Source organism: Acomys minous (assembly GCF_964271855.1).
Source record: "Acomys minous genome assembly, chromosome: 9".
Lineage (NCBI taxonomy): Eukaryota > Metazoa > Chordata > Mammalia > Rodentia > Muridae > Acomys > Acomys minous.
In genome coordinates this window covers 18,730,810-18,749,920 of record NC_140490.1, presented here as the reverse complement: position 1 = coordinate 18,749,920, position 19,111 = coordinate 18,730,810, and the positions used below count along the sequence as shown (strand labels likewise).

General features: G+C 39.4%; 1 protein-coding gene and 1 long non-coding RNA gene across 5 annotated transcripts in view; one reads left to right on the top strand and one right to left on the bottom strand.

Moving 5' to 3' along the window:
- The window catches only part of SFMBT1 (Scm like with four mbt domains 1), a 99,976-nt gene extending 85,442 nt beyond the window's left edge, over positions 1–14,534 (top strand). For all 4 annotated transcript variants that reach the window (XM_084796194.1, XM_084796192.1, XM_084796193.1 and 1 more), the window contains exons 14-21: positions 90–151; positions 969–1,108; positions 5,514–5,623; positions 7,225–7,400; positions 10,702–10,880; positions 11,037–11,282; positions 12,461–12,589; positions 13,811–14,534. In XM_084796194.1, the coding sequence (XP_084652320.1) occupies positions 90–151; positions 969–1,108; positions 5,514–5,623; positions 7,225–7,400; positions 10,702–10,880; positions 11,037–11,282; positions 12,461–12,589; positions 13,811–13,951 (1,183 nt within the window). In that variant the 3' untranslated portion in view covers positions 13,952–14,534. The remainder of the gene's footprint in view (positions 1–89; positions 152–968; positions 1,109–5,513; positions 5,624–7,224; positions 7,401–10,701; positions 10,881–11,036; positions 11,283–12,460; positions 12,590–13,810) is intronic.
- On the bottom strand, positions 5,640–7,201 carry LOC311605555. The gene is made up of 3 exons (XR_014782005.1): positions 7,008–7,201; positions 5,902–5,961; positions 5,640–5,775 (listed from the first exon to the last, which is right to left on the bottom strand). It is a non-coding gene; the product is annotated as an uncharacterized lncRNA (long non-coding RNA).
- Positions 14,535–19,111: the final 4,577 nt, after the last annotated feature.

Sequence of the window (19,111 nt, the reverse complement as noted above, 5' to 3'; positions counted from 1 at the left end):
TTACAACTTGCAACATTTTTTTTTTTAAGAAAGCTAACCTGTAGGCTTTGCTGGTGATTTCATTATTTTTCTTTATTTTCTTCATCCAGAATACTGTCTTCAAGAACTGTCCATGAGGGCCTGAAGAATCAGCTGAACTCCACCCACTCAGGTATAGTATTTGTGATGTTGTGGAGAAGAGATCATTGGTTACCTTTTAGTGGTTTGTATCTGGAAATAAAACATTTGAGCCAAGTGTGGTGGCACGTAGCTATAATCCCACCAATTTAGAGACAGAGGCAAGAAGATAACCTCGGATTCAGAGCCAGCCTGGTGTGTGTGTGTGTGTGTGTGTGTGTGTGTGTGTGTGTGTAATAGATTTTTGAACAGTTGATTTTGAAGAACTAGAAAAGAAATAATTGATCATCAAGACTGGTGGGTTTATGGAGTAGGTCCTCCTCTCTTTCCTTTATCAGAAGATTTGTGGGGCTCTAGATTTGTGTCACATTATCCAGGAGTTAATCAACATATGTAGTTCAGGATAATGATAAGCTCTGTAAACTAGCATAAAATAAATATAAGGTATCTAAGAGCATTGTCATGACAGTATGCTATACTTCAAAATATGTATTTTCTTGGCTGGGAATGTAGCTAAAATCTTGCATAGTATATGCAAAATCCACATATACAAAAAAAGTAATTTCGGGCCAGGCGTGGTGGCGCACGCCTTTAATCCCAGCACTCGGGAGGCAAAGGCAGGCGGATCGCTGTGAGTTCAAGGCCAGCCTGGTCTACAAAGTGAGTCTAGGACAGCCAAGGCTACACAGAGAGACCCTGTCTCGAAAAAAAAAAAACAAACCCAAAACCAAAAAAGTAATTTCAGAACTCATATAGTGGTATGTATGCTGGTTGCCACCCCCCAACTCATCGTTGGAAACGTAGAATTGAGGGAGACGGTCTACTTTGAATACTTGTTTCTTTATTTCCAGTGATGATCAATGGAAAATATTGTTGTCCAAAGATATACTTCAACCACCGCTGCTTCTCAGGGCCATATCTTAATAAGGGAAGAATTGCTGAGCTGCCTCAATGTGTAGGACCTGGGAACTGTGTTCTGGTACTTAGAGAGGTAAGGTTACAACCTAGGGCAGAACTTGGAAATTAAACGTGTATGTGCTAGGCTCATTCATGCAGAGAACCTTGTCCCATTGCTGTAACAACTATAGGTTTAACCAGTGTACCTTAACTTTTTTCAAGTATAGTAGTTCCCTCTTAGCCATGGTGGATACAGTTCTAAGACTTCAGATAGTGCCTAGAGATGTGAAAAGTACCAAGCTTCCCCTCCCCCCCCCGTATGTATTGTATTAATACATTTTTGTTCTTATAACAAGATACCTGAAGGAGGTTACTTAGAAAGAAAAGGTTTACTTAGTACATAGTTTTGGAAGCTAAAATGTCCAAGACCAAGTGTCCCTATCAATTTGGCTTCTAGTGAAGATCCTCTTGTTTGTGTCAAATCTTAGTGAAAACTATATGTGTAAGGAAGAATCATGTTGCCACATAAGAAGTTTGAGAGAGACTGGAGGGCTACTCTCCCCTCTGAGGTCATGGCTCCAAATTTTATTATATTCCTCTAATTTTATTTGTTGATTCTGTGATTTAAAAAAATCTGACAAAAACAGCTTAAAGGAGAAAAGGTTTATTTGGCTCAGCTACTTTCTCCTTTTTTATACACACCAGGACCCAAACCCAGGGAGTGTTACTCTCACTTTTAGGCTGGGTCAGTTAATACAATCAAGATAATCCCCTACAAACAAAGCCTTGAGGAAGCCAAACATAGACAATTCCTCATTGACATTCCCTCCCAGGTGACTCTACACTGTGTCAAATTAACAATTAGACTGAACATCACAACCTCCCACCCGGCCTGCCTCTTAAGGACCTGTCACCTTCTACACCCATCATACTTTGGACCAAGATTCTAACACTTAAACTTTGGGGGGACATATTCAAACTATGTCCAAACCATCACACTTAGGATAAAATTTAATTAATAAGTTAGATGTGGTAAATTATTATGTGGTAAATGATTAACAAGAATAGCAAATAATAAAATAGAAAATTCTAGCAATATACTACAGTAAAAATTGTGTGAAAGTCACCTTTTCCATTACCTGAGATGTACCTTCTGTTTGTTAATGTGAGATCAGATCATGCCTACATGCTGAGTGATGTGGCATTAGGCTGACTACTTTGAGGGTTGCTCTCGCCATGAGCTCGGTGGTATCTTACAAGCACAGCTACTGAGAGGCTATTGTGTGCATAGTGTGTACAGTTTGGACAGAGTAGGCAGAGATATCCATGGACCTCAGCAGGATGGTACAGGATTTAATTGGGCTACTCAAAAAATGGTATACAGTTTAAAATTTGTGAATTATTTCTTGGGTTTTGGACCACTGTGGATCACATGTGACTGAAACTCAAAACACAAAATCACAGATAAGGCTGGGGACTACTGTCCTACAGGGCAAATTGTCACATGATTCTTTCTACTACTTAGGGAAGTAAGTAAGCCTTTAAATACGCTCACCTCTGTCTAAAAATGGTGTTTGTCAGAGACCATGTAAGACTGTGTAGAGGAAACTGAAAAGCTGGGTGCTGTGGTGCATGCTAAACTTCTAAAGTTCTATCAAGCTCTTGGATTCATTGATTTATTTTGTTATTTCAGTTTCATTAATTTTTGCTATGATTTTTATTATTTCTTGCCATGTACTGGATTTGATTTGTTCTTATTTCCCCAAATCCTTGAGTTGCATCATTAAGTAGTAGTTGTGCTTTTTCTTATTTATTTATCTTTCCGTTTTTTGAGACAGGGTTTCTCTGTGTAGTCTTGGCTGTCCTGGACTCACTTTGTACACCAGGCTGGCCTCAAACTCACAGAGATCCACCTGCCTCTGCCTCCCTGAGTGCTGCCTTTCCTGGTTTTATTTTTCTAATATAAGCTCTTAGAACTATAAATTTTCCCCATAAGGCTGCATTTTTTTTTTGTGTCCCAGACATTTTGTTGTATTTTGTTTTCATTGTTATTTAGTTCAAGGAATTTTTCATCTTTTTCTTTGGTCCATTCACCATTCAGTAATGAGTAGCTTAGTCTCTGCGAGCTTATGTCAATTTTAAGTTTTATTGCATCATAATCAGATAGGATACATAGTTATTCTGGATTTGTTAAGATTTGTTTTGTGTCTCATGATGTGGGCGGCTGAGTAGAATGTATTTCATTTAGTGTTTGGATGGAATATCCTGCAGATACCTGTTAGGTCATATTTAATGTATGATGTAATTTAATTCTGTTTATATTTTCTCCAGATGTGTTGTCTAGTGGAGACAGCAGGATATAAAAATCACCTGCTGTTACTGGGTTGGTGATTATCTGTTCCTTTTGGGGGACGGTTATTTATTTATCTTTCCGTTTTTTGAGACAGAGTTTCTCTGTGTAGCCTCAGCTGTCTCGGATTCACTTTGTAGACCAGGCTGGCCTCGAACTCACAGAGAATCGCCTGCCTCTGCCTCCCTGAGTGCTGGGATCAAAGGTATGCTCCACCACACCTGGCTTTATTATCTGTTCTTTAGTTCTAGAAATGGGCTTTTTATGAAATCGATTGCTTTAGAGTTTAGAATTGTTGTCTTTTCTGTTGATTGTTCTCTTGACTCTTGATCAGAGTGAAGTGCCTGTCTCTTCTGGGTAGTTTTAGTTTTAAATTTGTAAAAGAAAGATGGATTTTTGTGGAGGGTTTTGGTGGTTTTTTGTTTTGTTGGTTTTGGTTTTGGTTTTGGAGACAGGGTTTGTGTGGTAGACCTGGCTGTCCTGGACTCACTTTGTAGACCATGCTGGCTTCTAACTCACAGAGACCCCCCTGGCTCTGCCTCCCTGAGTGCTAGGATTAAAGGCATGTGCCACCATGCCCGGCTGGACTTTTGTTTCTTAATCCATTCAGCCAGACTTCATTTTTTGAGATTTGAGGCCATCAATATTTAAAGTTATTATTGAAGGGTGTGTGATTGTAGCCACTTAATTGTGGGGTTTTGTTTGTTTGTTTGTTTGTGTTCTTCGTTGTATTTTGTGTTTCAGTAACTATAGGTTCATTTGTTTTCTGTGAATTGGGGAGTATCCAGGCAGAGGTAGGTCAGGCAGACGCACCAGGTTGAGCCAGAGCATAGGAAACATGGCCTGGCTAGGCCTGGAGGGTAGATCCGGCAGGAGCAGCTGTAGAACTGAGCGTCTGTGCCAGGGAGTACAGATAGCTTGCTTGTGTCCTTACACCACAGGAGCTGGCTAGAGGGCTCCTGGCCAGCAGCTGCCTGTAGAACTGGAGCTGAGAGGGGTTCTGCCACGGAGCGTTGTGTCACCACACCACATGAATGAGATGGGGTACAGGTCTCTTAAGTTGCATGGGGGTTCAGCTTCATGTGGTCCAGGGCCCAGCCGTAGGTGAGATGGCTCACAGTGTGTGGGAGCAAGTGGGCTGGCTCTAGGATGCCTTGCCTGAAGTTGTTGGTTGAAACTCCAAGTTCATGCTCCAAGCAGTCCCAGATGAGCCTAGTGGATGGGATGGCTGACGGGTGTGGTAGGGGCATGCGCCTGTAATTCCAACAACTCAGGAGACTGGGGCAGGAGAATTTTGAGTTCAAGTTAAGATCTCATGTTAAAAAAAAAAAGTATGTGGGTGCTTGTGTTCACTGTGAGAGTAACCAGAGTCCGTGATCAATCTATGAGTCTCTCAGTGTGCTGCAGTGTAAGTAATAAATGTGAGGACTTGACCTTGTCTATCTTCAGAACAGCAAGGCAGAGTCTGAGGAAGCTAGGGTTTCTGGACCAGACTTCTCTAGCCATAAGGCAGCAGATGTTTATATGGTATCCTGGTTTTGTTTTTAATCAACTTGCCATAAGCTGGCGTAATCCAGGAAGAAGAGCTTCCATTGGGAAAATGCCTCCATCAACTCTCTAGAGCATTTTATTGCATGTGGGATGGCTAGGCAGCGTGGCCCTGGGTATAAGGAAGCAGGATGTGCAGTCAGTGATGAGCAAGCCATAAGCAGTGTCCTCCATGGTCCCGCTTCAGTTCCTGCCACTAGGTTCCTGCTGTGGTTTCCCCTGATGATGGACTATAACCATAAGCCAAATATATCCTTTCCTCCCCAAGCTGTTTTTGCTCATGATGTTTCTCCTAGCAGTAGTAACCCTAACTAAAAAGGTCCCAAATGAATACAGTTGTCTGTGTGCACCATTTTGGGGAAACATTTTGAAATATATGTTATAGTGCTTTAAACTTGGGGTGCTTGTTTTTTTTCTGAATGTTGTAAAGAATCTGATTACTCTTAATTTGCAGCTAACATTTTTTATTTTGTTAACATTCTTAACATACTTGACTGGGAATACGTTAAAAGTCTTGACACTATCAGGAGTGTTAAAATTCTAATGGTCTACTTTTCTCCTTCCTCCTCAACCCTTATTTCTGCCTTAAAACCCATCTCAGGTCCTCACTCTACTTATCAATGCAGCTTACAAACCTAGCCGCGTCCTTCGGGAGCTCCAGCTGGACAAAGACTCTGTGTGGCACGGATGTGGGGAAGTCCTGAAGGCCAAGTGAGTGGAGCCCCGCGGCCCTCACTCTTGTGTCTCGTTCACAGGGCGTGGGACTTCTTGGTAGCGTCAGACCTTTTGTACCCCCACAGCAGAGCTGCTGCAGCTGTTTGTGGTGAAGGACCAGACTGATGTTTTTCTTTTTTCTTTCCTTTCTGTTATGTGACAAAAATTATTTCTAAGAAATACAAACTTTAAGAGAAATAAATACAGGTATACTTTTTATACAGTGAAGATAAAATTATGTCTTGAAACTTATGTGAAAATTTATGAACACTTACTATTACTGTTGCTTTCTGACTTGAAGTTTTTTGTGGGTGGACAGCAGTTGGCATATCATACTGCTCAAGAAAAAGGGAAGATTTTTTTAAAAAGGTGTTTTTATAGTAGTTAGTAGAAGTAGTATTTAAAATTCTTCCAGCCTGGAGCTCAGTGGTAGAGTACTTCCTAGCATGTTTGAGGCTCCTGGGATTCATTTGATCATTCAAATGAATGAGTAAATGAATGCAGACATACATACTTTCACATAGGAATGGAAAGCAAGGGCTTTGTCTTATATAGTAACTTAATTTTCATTTGTTTTAGTTACCAGATTTAAGTATAGACTGCAGAACTCCCTTATTGTTTTAAGAATTTTCAAACTTTGAGGGTTGAAGAGATGGCTCCACGGTTAAGGCCACTGGCCACTCTTCCAAAGGACCCTGGTTTGCAGGTGTTGAACTTTTTCAAACCTACTTTATGTGAGGTTCTTTTTTTTTTTTTTAAGATTTATTTATTTTATTTATTGTATATCAGTGCGTTATCTGCCAAAGAAGGCATCAGATCACATTATAGATGGTTGTGAGCCACCATGTGGTTGTTGGGAATTGAACTCAGGACCTCTAGAAGAGCAGGTAGTGCTCTTAACCACTGAGCCATCTCTCCAACCGCTTATGTGAGGTTCTTTAATGCGATACCTTCCTTCCAACTCACCTACCCTAGATAGGAGAGAGAAGAGGTTAATGGAAGCAGGAGAAGTAGACTTGTTAAACAGCAATTCAGCAAAGGTGACTGCAACCACAGCAGCCTGAACCATGAAGCATTCTCTGGAATGGTTCTCTCTAGGAGTGTCTCGAAGTGGATCAAAGAACAGCCAAGACCAAAAAGCCAAAAAAGCCCACCCAGCCTCCCTTTTGGGGCATATATATATATATATATATATGCCCCCCCACAAGAGGCAGTTGTTCCTCTAGTGGATAAACATCACCTGTTCTCTAACAAGTCTGTTTCCAGTGGAAAAACACTGCACACCTTCACACAAGTCGGTTTCACATCCCACACTTGGGATTAAAACAAAAACATATTTACATCCATTACACTAGTTCAGTTCCCAGAATCCATATCTTACCGCTGTCAGTGACTCCAATTCCAGGTGTCCAACATCCTCACGCAGATGTACATGCAGACAAAGCACAAATGCACATAGAAAAATAAATAAATCATTATAAACAGAATTCTTAAACTATGAAAGACAAGTAAAGCAACTTTCAGCATGCTCCTGTTAAGTTTTTCTCAGGGTAATCACTGGTGGAATAAATTTGGCATCTGATATTTTCTAATTGTAGATATAAAGGAAAGAGTTATCGAGCTACTGTTGAGATAGTGAAAACAGCAGATCGAGTGACTGAGTTCTGCCGGCAAACATGTATCAAACTGGAATGTTGTCCAAACCTCTTTGGTCCACGGATGGTTCTGGATACATGTTCTGAGAACTGCTCTGTTCTTACAAAGACCAAATACAGTGAGTGATGGTTTTCAGATGTGTTAGCCATAACATTTGCCATATTAAATCTCTCAGAGACACTCATATTAGCAGAAGCACAAGCTTCTCCTATAAAGGATCAGATGAGAGACATACTGCAGGTCATGTAATCGCATGTATTTTATTTTTGCTTTATTGTATTATGTTTTAAAAACATATTTAAAAATGGAGGAATTCATTTATGCCAAAAGGTATATTAAATTTTTATATTACTTTGCTACATAACTAAAATTCTCTCCCTTTCCCCTCCACTCCTCCTCCCTCCTTTCCTTCTTCCCTCCCTCCCTTCTCTCTTTCTTCCTTCCTCCCTTCCTCCCTTCCTCCCTCCCTTCCTTCCTTCCTTCCTTCCTTCCTTCCTTCCTTCCTTTCTTTTTGTATGGTATTGGGTATTGAACCCATGACTTCATGCACGTTAAGCAAGCATATTGTCTCCCAGCTATATCCCAAGCCCTTCTTTTCTTCATGTGTGTGTGTGTAGGGGGGGTGGCTAGGAATGTTGGCAGATTGTTTTGGGGACTTTGTTGGTTTGATTTTTGAAACAAGGTCTTATTATGTAGCCCAGGTATGCAGTACCACGCCCAGCTCTTGCTTTGAAAGAGTCCTTCTGTGTAGCCCTGACTGGCCTAGAACTCACTAGCTTTGGCTTACCTCAAACTTCTGTCTACTTTACTCAGTCTTACAATTACCAAGATTATGGGCCTATACCACCATGCCAGCTGTTGCATGTTTTTGACTCTATATTCTAAAATTTATAGAAAAATACATATTTAAAATACCCAAACATTTTTAAAAAAGATTTATTTGTTATTATGTATACACTGCTCTGCCTGCATGTACACCTGTAGGCCAGGCAAGGGCTCTTAACCTCTGAGCCATCTCTCCAGCCTCCAAAAATACCCAAACTTTTTAATCCTGAAAAAAAGAACAAAAATAAAGTTGAATGACTTACTATTTTAAAAGCCATAACAGAAAACTATAATTATTAAAAGATTTTTGTATTAAAAGGTAATATAATAAAATAGTGGGTTGAAATAGGGATCTAGAAATAGAGTGAAACTTAGATGATCAAATTAATTTATCAAGATTACAAACAGTGAAGAAAGAACTAATTTTAGACGCCAGGCATGGTGGCTCATGCCTTTAATCCCAGTACTCAGGAGGCAGAGGCAGGTGGATCGCTGTGAGTTTGAGGCCAGTTTGATCTACAAAGTGAGTCCAGGACAGCCAAGGCTACAGAGAAACCCTGTCATGAAAAAACAAAACAAAACAAAAACTAATTTTAACACAGTACCAGTAACAGTGGATATCCAATCAGAAAAACAAAACCAAACTTATCATAGATGCCTTCTGTGAAAACTAGAACTACAAAGCTTGTAGAAGAAAGCAAGAGTAATCTCAAGACCTGAGGGCAAGCAAAGATTTCTCAGTGAGGACCCAGAAATACTGATGACATAAAGGAAACACATAAGACCACCAAAATGGCAAACTGTTTTTTTTACTATTGCCATTAAAGAAGAGGAAGCCAAGCCATGATATTGGGAAAATATTTTTAATGTATGTGGCCAGCCAAAAACTCCAGAACACTTTGTGAATTTCCACAACTCAGTAATAAAAGAGGCAGCATTGAGATTATGCAGAGCTGATAGCTGCATGCTATTTTGAATATACTAACCAGTGCTGAATTATATAAAGTAGTTAATTGCATGCTACATGAGTTTCAATTCAATTAAGATTTATTTAGAAATAGAAACACATCTAGAATGCATTTTGATGATTTCGCACTGCAGTGACTGCACTGCAGCTACTAAACAGTAGACCACCAGGTAAATATTGTATGTGAATTTATCTCAGTAGTGTTTTTAATAAAATGCAGGTTACAACTTAGTGGTTTGGCACTTGTGCAGTCTTGGATTCAGTCTACAGTGTCACAATTTTTTTTGTTGTTGTTTTAAATAAAGTAAAAAGAAAAATCGTAACCACTGAATCAAAGGCTTTCACAAACACGCCATGGAAGAAGGTGTTATACAGATGTGAGTACGCACGTGAAAATGGCTCCGTATAATTTGTCACTTGGGAAATAGAAGTTTGAGATTTGTAGTAATGGGTAGAACCTAGGGAATGTTGTGGTAAGTGAAATAAGTGAGACACGGAAAGAAAATACTAAATATTCTCATTTCTATGTGGAAGCTAAAGCCAGTAATAGAATAGTGCTCATCATAGGCTAGGAAGAGTGTGCAGGAGGAGGGATGGAGGCGAGTTGATTAGTAGGCACAATAATGCAGTAGGATTGGAGGGATGAGCCTTTTTAATGTCTGTTTGCACCTTTGTGTGTACACCTGTGTCGAGATCCCCCAGAGGCCTGGTGATGCTCAGGAATACCATCCACCTCCTTTAAGACAAAGACTTGAAGTTCTTAGAGATACCTCTTAGACTGACCATGTAGAAGGCTAACTTTTGGCAACATTTAATTGTATGTTTAAAATAGCAGAGAGGATTTCAGATGTTCCTAATACAAAAATATAAATGTTTAAAATGAAATCTATATTGTTTACCCTGATCTTATCATTATATATTATACACATATTAGAATATCATGATGTATCGATCTGTATAATTACTATTTTTTAAGCTACAGTGAAAAATTTTTATATACAAACATTAACTTATTCAAGACATCTATCCTAAGGTCCAACATTTTCATTATTAGGTATTTGTGTCAAGCAATGAAAACACCTATTTTGAGGGGTTAAAGAAATAGCTTTGTGGCTAAGAGCACTTATTGCTCTTGCAAAGAACCTGAGCTGTTCAATACAACTTTAATTGATGAGAGTCAAAACCTGGATATGGCCCAAGTGTTCATCAACAGTGAAATAGATGAATGGATACATCTATGCGATAGGATCCTACTCACCAACATACAGAATGAGCTACTTAAATGTGTTATATTCAGTACAGGTGAGACGAGATGAGAGCAAATCACACTGTATGAAAAAAGCAATTTATAAAGCAGTATCTACTGCATGGTTCTGCAAAGAGCAAGTTCATCTGCAGAGATGGGAGTTAGAAAAGAGGTTGCCGCCGACGAAGTGAGAATAGTTTAGATCTTTACATGTTAGTATAAATTAAATTACGTATTTCTCTGCTTATTCCAATGTATGGAATTTAAACTGCAAATGTAGTATACCCATTTTGTGCTGTGCTAGTAGAATCCTGTGGTTTTGAGGTACACACAACAATAATGAAGTTACTTTCCCCCATCTTTTTGGTCATTTATATTTAGCACACTATTATGGAAAGAAGAAAAATAAAAGAATCGGGAGGCCACCCGGTGGACATAGTAATTTGTCATGTGCCCTGAAAAAAGCCAGTAAGAGGAGAAAAAGACGGAAAAATATTTTTGTTCATAAGAAGAAACGCTCTTCTGCATCTGTTGACAATACCCCAGTGGGTTCACCCCAGGTATAAGATCTGTGACACATCTGTCTTCTCTAGGGGCCAAATGATCGCTGCTTTACAATCTGTACCCATAGTACCTGCATATCTTTTACTTTCTGCTCCACTGACTGAGTTGCCCTGTGTTTCAGTGAGATGTCTTTCCTTTTCCTTTTCCTCTAGGGAAGTGGGGGTGAAGAGGAGGAGGATGCAGACGATGGAGATGATGATTCCCTAAGTGAGGGCAGCACATCCGAGCAACAGGATGAATTGCAAGAAGAGTCCGAAATGTCAGAAAAAAAATCATGCTCCTCTTCTCCCACCCAGAGTGAGATGTCCACCCCACTGCCCCCAGACACACAGATGAATAAAAGAGAGCTCCACACTCTTTCATTCTCAGATGATGAAAATAAACCTCCTTCACCAAAGGTATAGTGTTGAAACCATCTCTCTCTCACCTTGTCCCTCTCATTTCTCTCTATCATCACTTATGATGCCAGCATTCCACTTCTTCCCATATAAATTAGGAAATTAGGAAGAATTTCTAGGGTCATTTAGTGATCTCCTGGGGCTGGAGAAATGGCTTAACAGTTGAGAGAACTTCCTGCTCTTCTAGAGGATTCAAGTTGGGTTCCTAGCATCTATGGCAGGGTGTCTCACAAAACTGCCTGGAATTTCAGTTCTCATGTCCTCTTCTGGCCCCTGTGGGTACTGCATGCATGCACACATACACTGCGTATACACACAAATACAAATACAATTTTTAAAAAAGTGATCCTCAAAGCTGTGGTTTTCATAAGCTGCAGGCATTATTGGGAGATGATTTATGAAGGGATGGTCTCAGAGAAGCTGCTTGTTTTAGTGAAGAGAAAAAGTTTCATTGCTAACTGATTTGCGATTTGGTTGAGGGAAAAGTGTTTAAATAATTTTTATACTATGTGTAGTTTTCTGGAAACAAATTATTTACCCATTTGATTCTCTTGTTCAGCTATCTTGTTTAGCACATTTACTATGAACATAACTACATTGTATGACCTATATAATAGTAAAGGCTATAATTAACTTACTATTTTAGAACTAGTAGAATGCTTGCCTAGTATGCCTGAAGCCCTAGGTTTAATCCCTAGCACAGCAAAAAACTACATGACACATAGTCCTGTAATCCCAGTACTTGGAAGATGGAGGCAGGAGAGCAGTTCAAAGCTAGCCTGAGAGACATGAAACTTTCTCTAAAACAAAACAAAATTACCATTTTAAACTGGACTTTTTAAATGTCCTACTAGCAGGAACAATAAAAGACTTTTTTCTTGCTCTCATTAGAAATACCATTTGCTCTAGCATCCTAGCAGAGAACAGCTAAGACCACCCAGAAACACTTAGGAAGCATAGATAAATAAGATAAAATACGTATTAACTATTACATATGAGCCTCTTGTCATCTTTGCTGAAAGAAGTTAGTCTGAGAGTGAGGATAACGGAGTGGGAAGTGGCAGTCTTAAGGCTACTTTGAATCCTGTATTGAAAGATTGTTTCATTTTTGGGGGAGACAGTTTTAGAATATATGAGCTCTTACGCCATTTGGTTTGATCTTGTTCTTGGGAATGAAGGAAATAAGGATTGAAGTTGATGAAAGGCTTCACCTGGACAGTAATCCACTGAAGTGGAGTGTGGCAGATGTTGTACGGTTCATCAGGTCCACTGACTGTGCTCCGTTGGCAAGAATATTCCTTGACCAGGTAATCACAGATAGTATAATCTGTAATTTAAAAAAAATGTCCCTTTAGCAAAGAAGTATGCATATAATAAGACAAAACTTACAAGTTTTAGGAAAAAATGTTTTGGTACAAAAGATTGTTGTGGTTCTCTTTTGTTACTCATATGGCGTGTACCATGATTGCAGCAGATTATTGCATATTTTTCCCTCAGAATTTAATTCTATCCCCTAAATTTTTTTTAATATTTAATTTTAATTTATGTGCATTGGTGTAGGGGTGTTAGATCTTGGAGTTACAGACAGTTGTGAGCTGCCATGTGGGTGCTGGGAATTGAAGCTCCGTCCTTCGGAAGAGCAGGCAGTGCTGTTAACCACTGAGGCATCTCTCCAACTCCTATCCCCTAAATATTTAAATGACTTAAAATCAAGCATTTATTAATTGACGACATCTTTTAAAATAGTGATTTGTGGCCGGGCATGGTGGCGCACGCCTTTAATCCCAGCACTCAGGAGGCAGAGGCAGGAGGATCTCTGTGAGTTCGAAGCCAGCCTGGTCTACAAATAGAGTCCAGGACAGCCAAGGCTAACACAGAGAAACCCTGTCTGGAGAAACCACCAAAACAAAACAAAACAAAAAAAAACAAACAAACAAAAAAAGTGATTGGCTGCTTTTTAAAAACTTAAAAAAATCTCTGATATGCCAGGCTCTAGAAGGATTGCCAGTTTAATGGTGAAACCCAAATAGTTACTACAGACATATGTAGCTCCATTCAAAACAACATCTATGACTGTTACCTTCCTGTTTGGATAGTTGGGGTAGGAAGCTCAAAAATTGCAGTATAGCCTGTACTACATAATGAATTTGAGGGCAGTTAGGCTCCCTAGTGAAACCATGTCTCAAAAATAAAGATCTGATCATCTTGCAGTTTTTAAGTGAATGTTACAAGGTAGAAGAACATTAAAGTTTATTTTTAGATAGTTTTAGATTTGGAGGCCTTTAAAAGTATGTTTCCTTTTCACAATTAGTTTCTAGTTACAGGCTCTTCAGATACTGACTTTCTGCTGAACAGAATCTGTAGATTAGAGTCTCAAGGTTGGCAGATAATGACTATGGCACTTGTTAAAGGGAAAATTAATATAGGGGAGCACAGAACTGTAGTTGTGATAGTCAGTGCAACTAGGGACTGTCGGGAAGGAGCTTCATGTGTGCACATTACAGACTTTGTTTTTTTATCCTCAACAGGAAATCGATGGGCAGGCCCTTTTGCTCCTTACCCTTCCCACTGTTCAAGAGTGCATGGACTTAAAGTTGGGTCCTGCCATCAAGCTTTGCCATCACATAGAGAGGATCAAGTTTGCTTTTTATGAGCAGTTTGCCAACTGAGGAGGACAAGCAGAGTGAGCTGGGTCTTTGAAGCACAGTGCAGCAAACCCTTTGCCCTGCTCTACAGGTGGTTACAGTAGTCCTGGGGCTGTCGGCCCTCCAAGTGTTGGCTTGCTTTCTTTGCACTTTCAGGGAAGGAGGACCCATACTGAGGAAGCAAAAACAGCACAAAAATGGCTCTCCTACAGTGGAAATACGGACTTCTGTTCAGAAGATTGCAGTTACTAAAAAATGTTGTGAGGGGGAAAAAAAACCTTAAAATATCAATTCCCACTAATGGGACCTGAAAACAAAGAATGATCTCGACAGCAGGACAGCAACAATTGGGTTATTTTCATTCTGTCCCTTCCCACTGTAGATTGAACTTTGTTCTCTGCTTTCTCTTTCTTGAAAAGGGAGGACATAGCTTTAAGTCAGCACTGATTTGGGACTGTGCCTAAGGCACATCAGTGCTTCATTGTCATTGTGTTTTTAAGCTTTTTTAAATTAAAGCAGTTCATTTTGGGGATAATTACGTGGCTCTAGGGTTTTGAATGTATAGTCACACTTTGATCCATTTTAAAATCTATTCTTAGGAGTTCCTTTGTTTACTACCTCTGTTGATGACTGCGCTTACAGCCATGAGTGACACTTTTTGTATAATGCCATTTTTAAGCCCAATGCTAAAACTATGACAGAAATTAGAGAAGGCACTGCCTGCTTTCTTAAGGATATCATGTTAGCACTTACACCACCAGTCCCTTAAGTGATCTGTCCTAAGAATCCTGGTATTGCGTCCTCCATCTTGACTCAGTTTTGGTCACTTTTGCTAAGTGGCTTCACAAAGACCAATGTATGGTATTTCCATTTAGTTATGCTCTCCCTATGGGTTCTCAAAGGTACTTAAGTTACTTTTACTTTATGTTTATTTTTCTGTAGAGTTGTTTAACTACCTCTGTTTTATCTCTGGAGTCTCTACTCTCAATGAAAATCAGTAGATGTTCTTTGGACCCACCCTCAAGCCTATTTTTCTGGTTTTCTAGATATGTCCAGGTAGACACACAGTAGAGAAATGTGGTTTTGGGGATGGCACAGAGTATGAAGTTTCTTAGCAGCGTCCTTGGTGATGAGTACTAAGAGGTAGTTAAGAGTCTCCAACAGCACCACCCCAAACAACCAGATCTTGTTTCCTCTGGAAAGCTAAGCAGAGCTGGGGCCTGCTTGGTATTTGGATGGGAGAGGTGATTAAGGAGTCTGGAAATCTCTGTCTAGCCACATTTATGTCTGTCTTCAATTAAACCAATTTAAATTGAATGTAATTACAGTCTGAGGATTCCCACTCAGTAGCTCATTCTTTTGAAATTTTTTTGGGTTTTGTTTTTTTAAATTAAACTCAAGTTGACATGAAACTCCAGGTGAATTTTCACTTACAGTGGCATTGTTAGCTATTATAGAAGATAGCACTTGCTATACTGTAGCCATGAGTAAGGAAAGACATATATACACAGGTTGCCTCCTTTATATGTTTTCCTTGTTGATTATTTATTTATTTATTTATTTTTGGTTTGCCCTGATCCCTACAGATTTATACCCTAAGCATTTTCTCTCAAGAATTGAAAATGTTTTAAAACTGCGAACTGAGTAGATTCTGAACAACTATACAAATATAAGGTAATATTATTACAAATTTAAATTGTGATTTTTTTTCTTTTCCCACCTCATCCCCCACTTATTTTTATGGACACTGGGAAAGTCTGTAGTCTGGATCCTCTTCTTAATAGGCTAATTCTTGAACCCCTTTAAATCAGCCCTCCTACCTTCTACATTGGTTTCCAAGTATATCTGGGGAGAAGCGTCATCCAAGTAGTTCATTTACTCCAGCTTACTTAGAGATCCAGTGTTTAAAAAGGTGATTCTTTCATGCCATGGGAGGGAAGCATACTTGGCTCTAGGAAACAGCTGACTTGCAGTGGCTCATTTCCTGAGACCTCAGCAGTCAGTTCAGTAATATAAAGGGGAGTCTCTTGAGGACATAAAATCTGTGCCTATAGGATTTCACGTTGTCAGCTCAGTAAAATGAAGGGGACAGCAATGGCTGTGTCATTTTACCTCTCTTCTTGACTCAAAGATCACAGAATGTAGAACTATCAGAGATGAAAGGTATTGTGCCTGAAAGGTGAAGCATGTGGCCCTAAGTAGTCCTCAGTGGGGCGTGGGGGTCGGAAATGGGATACACAACAGCCTTGTCTGACTGTACCTTAATTATTTAGTTACTGCTTTTCCTAAAGAAAGGTAAGCCATAAGTTAGACACTGAGGGCTTCCCTAAATATTTCTTGCACCTTTATTGAGATACAGTATCAACAGTCACATTAAAGAATTACCCACCCCGTCCTTCTTGTCCCTTGTATGAGAATTTTGCAGAGCACCTTTTTAAGTATAAAGTTCTAATCCCAAGCTGGGTATGGTGACATATACCTTTAATCCCAGCATTTGGGAAGTGGAAGTTAGGATGATAAGTGTAAGATCATCCTCAGCTACATAGTGAAATATGGGTTAGCCTGGGCTGTATAAGACCCTGCCTTGAATGTTCTTATCCCATTTATCTATCAAAGATTTGGGGGTTAGGCTGGGTGGCAGTGATGGCTCAGTTCCAATGCTGGGATGTGTTAAGCTTGAATGTGGCTTGCATTATAGGGGTCAGCAGCTTGTATGTTGCACATTTGTTTGTGAATTCTGTTTCTGAAAAAGCCAACCCAACATTTTTAGAGGTATGCCGTAAAGAGACTTTTGGTCTGGACTTTGCCTGCAGCCCAGTTTTTGTGATCCATCTTTAACGTAGGTTGACAAACTTAAGAAACACACGGATGAGCTGTATTATCCTCCTAGACCTGAAAAGTTAACTGAGTAAAATTAGTGTCTTTACAGCTATATTGGTTTTCTAGGGAAACCTTCATGTGTATGTGCAGCTTAGCTCTGATGTTTTGACTATATCTTCTGTTTTCCCTTGTGATCCATCTTCATCCTTTTCGAATATAGGGGATGCATTAATGGAGCCTTTTAATTCTATCTTTAGCATTACTTTAGCAATGTACATGGCTCCCTATGTTTATAATATGGGACCAGGAAGGATACTAGCCAACCTCTGGATTGATGATTTGGTAAATATTTATTGAATTGTGATAAAGGCAGACATAGAAAACCAGTTTTTGACCTTTGTATGTATGCCTCTTCTCCAAGAAGTAAAATTGTTTTCACTGTGAGGGAAAGGGCATTCGACCAAAGCTTCCTGAAGACTTGAATACAGTTTACATGCTCTTTAGAACCAGTTTAGTTACTAATGTGATGTCTGAATACAGCTTAAGGCAGGTAGGACTCAAAACACCTTACCCCTCTCAAGCCAACACTGTTTCCAAGAGGCACAGAACATCAGGGAGTCTAAAAGAAAGGTAACAAAAGTGTAAACGCTATTATAAAATCATTGTAAAATCTATTACTGATACTTATTCTTACTTGGCACCTCTCACCAAAAGCTTACATTGAAGAGATCATTGTCGAGTTTGATTGATAGCCAACAGTGCTGGGTGAGTCTTTAGGTTGGAAACACACATGGAGTTTAAACTTGTCTTTCTGGGAATATTCCATGTGTGTGCAAATTCACACAAGTTCCCAAGTGTTCTTTTTTATGAGTAGGACGTATATTGTCCTTGAGAAGTGAAGAAAGCAAATCACTAACAGAAGTGAAGTAGAGAACTTGGGCAAACAAGATATTTCCTTTGTAAATTTGGATGTCTCTGGTCCTAGGACCTTTGTAAGTTGCTATGTCTTGCGGCCATGATGTCGGCTTAGAAACTCTGTAAGGACAGAGCCTCCTGTACAACCAAGAAATAACAGTCACTTCCCTGCCATTGGCTTTATTTTAAATCTTTTATTCGTGAATTTTGATTATTGCTTTGTATGAGATGTAAATACCTGGAGAATTTGAATTTTTCCTAATAAGCTACCTATTGACCTGGAGTTCCGTTTTGAGAATTCTAAACTCAAAAGTCCAGTCAAAATGGATCTGGTTCCCTCTGCACTCACTTGGGGTTGTTTTCCTTGGTGCTTGTCTTCAGCCACATAGTAACTTTTCTCTGGGAGCAGCCTTAAGTATGAGGCATACAGGTAGTGGGTGTGAAATGCAACACATACTGACTTTCTTGCTGCTGTGTTTTAGAAGTCAAAATTTCACAAGAATCCACAAAACCAGGAGTAAAGGTAGGAGGATTTAAAAGGTCTAAAACTCTCCCAATGTTTTTTTTTCTGACTACTCTGGTATGGTACTGTGGCCTACCACAGTGAAGAATTGGAAAAAAAGAGACAAACAACAGATTCATCAGACAGTTGTCACCACCAGCAGTAAAGTGTAGAACTGAGCCCCCGGGAAGGAAGGGAGCTGCTGACAGTGAAAGTGTCACTATTGCTGACCTGTGTGAGAGGAAACTCAGCCTAAGGGTTCCCATACGGTTTATTCTGTCTAGCTATGTCTAGCTGGTGGCAGAATAGTGACAGACACGTAATGCTGAAGGTTACAGACTTTAAGGGCAACTCAAGTCACAAAGCAAATGATTAGTGAAGGATACAGAAGTTTACAAAGCTTAGGCCAAGGTAAAGCAGGCTGTCTCTAGTTCCCTTTGTAAGAATCTCTGGGGAAGCACATTAAGTGCTCATGTTTTCTCACCCCCTCCTTTTTGGGTTTAACTTTCTCTAAAGACAATCAGAGGCCTGTCAGGATGGGACTCCAGGCTGGTTCCAGCACCATCCTTTGACCTCTCTCTATTGCTATCTCTTTGGAAGTAATGCACTTTGTTTAATGTATTTTGCCTTTAAAAAAAGAAAAAACTTTGCTTGTTTGGAACAAAATGAGATGCTTTGGGCATTGTATCCTTCCTGCTTGCTGTTTTTCCTTTTAATTTATAATTTATGCATTGAAGACAAAGTACACTTAAGGAGAAATATGCACAAGAAAACCTATTAAAATAATTCCCATCAAGTTTGATGGTTATAATTTTAAAGGATTAAAAACAGAACAAAACTATTTTGAATGAATAAATGCGTGCTTTTCTTTCTTTTTGGCAAATAAGTTTATCGTAAACTTGTGATATGACAGTTTTAAGTGGTTATGAGAAAATTAAACAGGTATT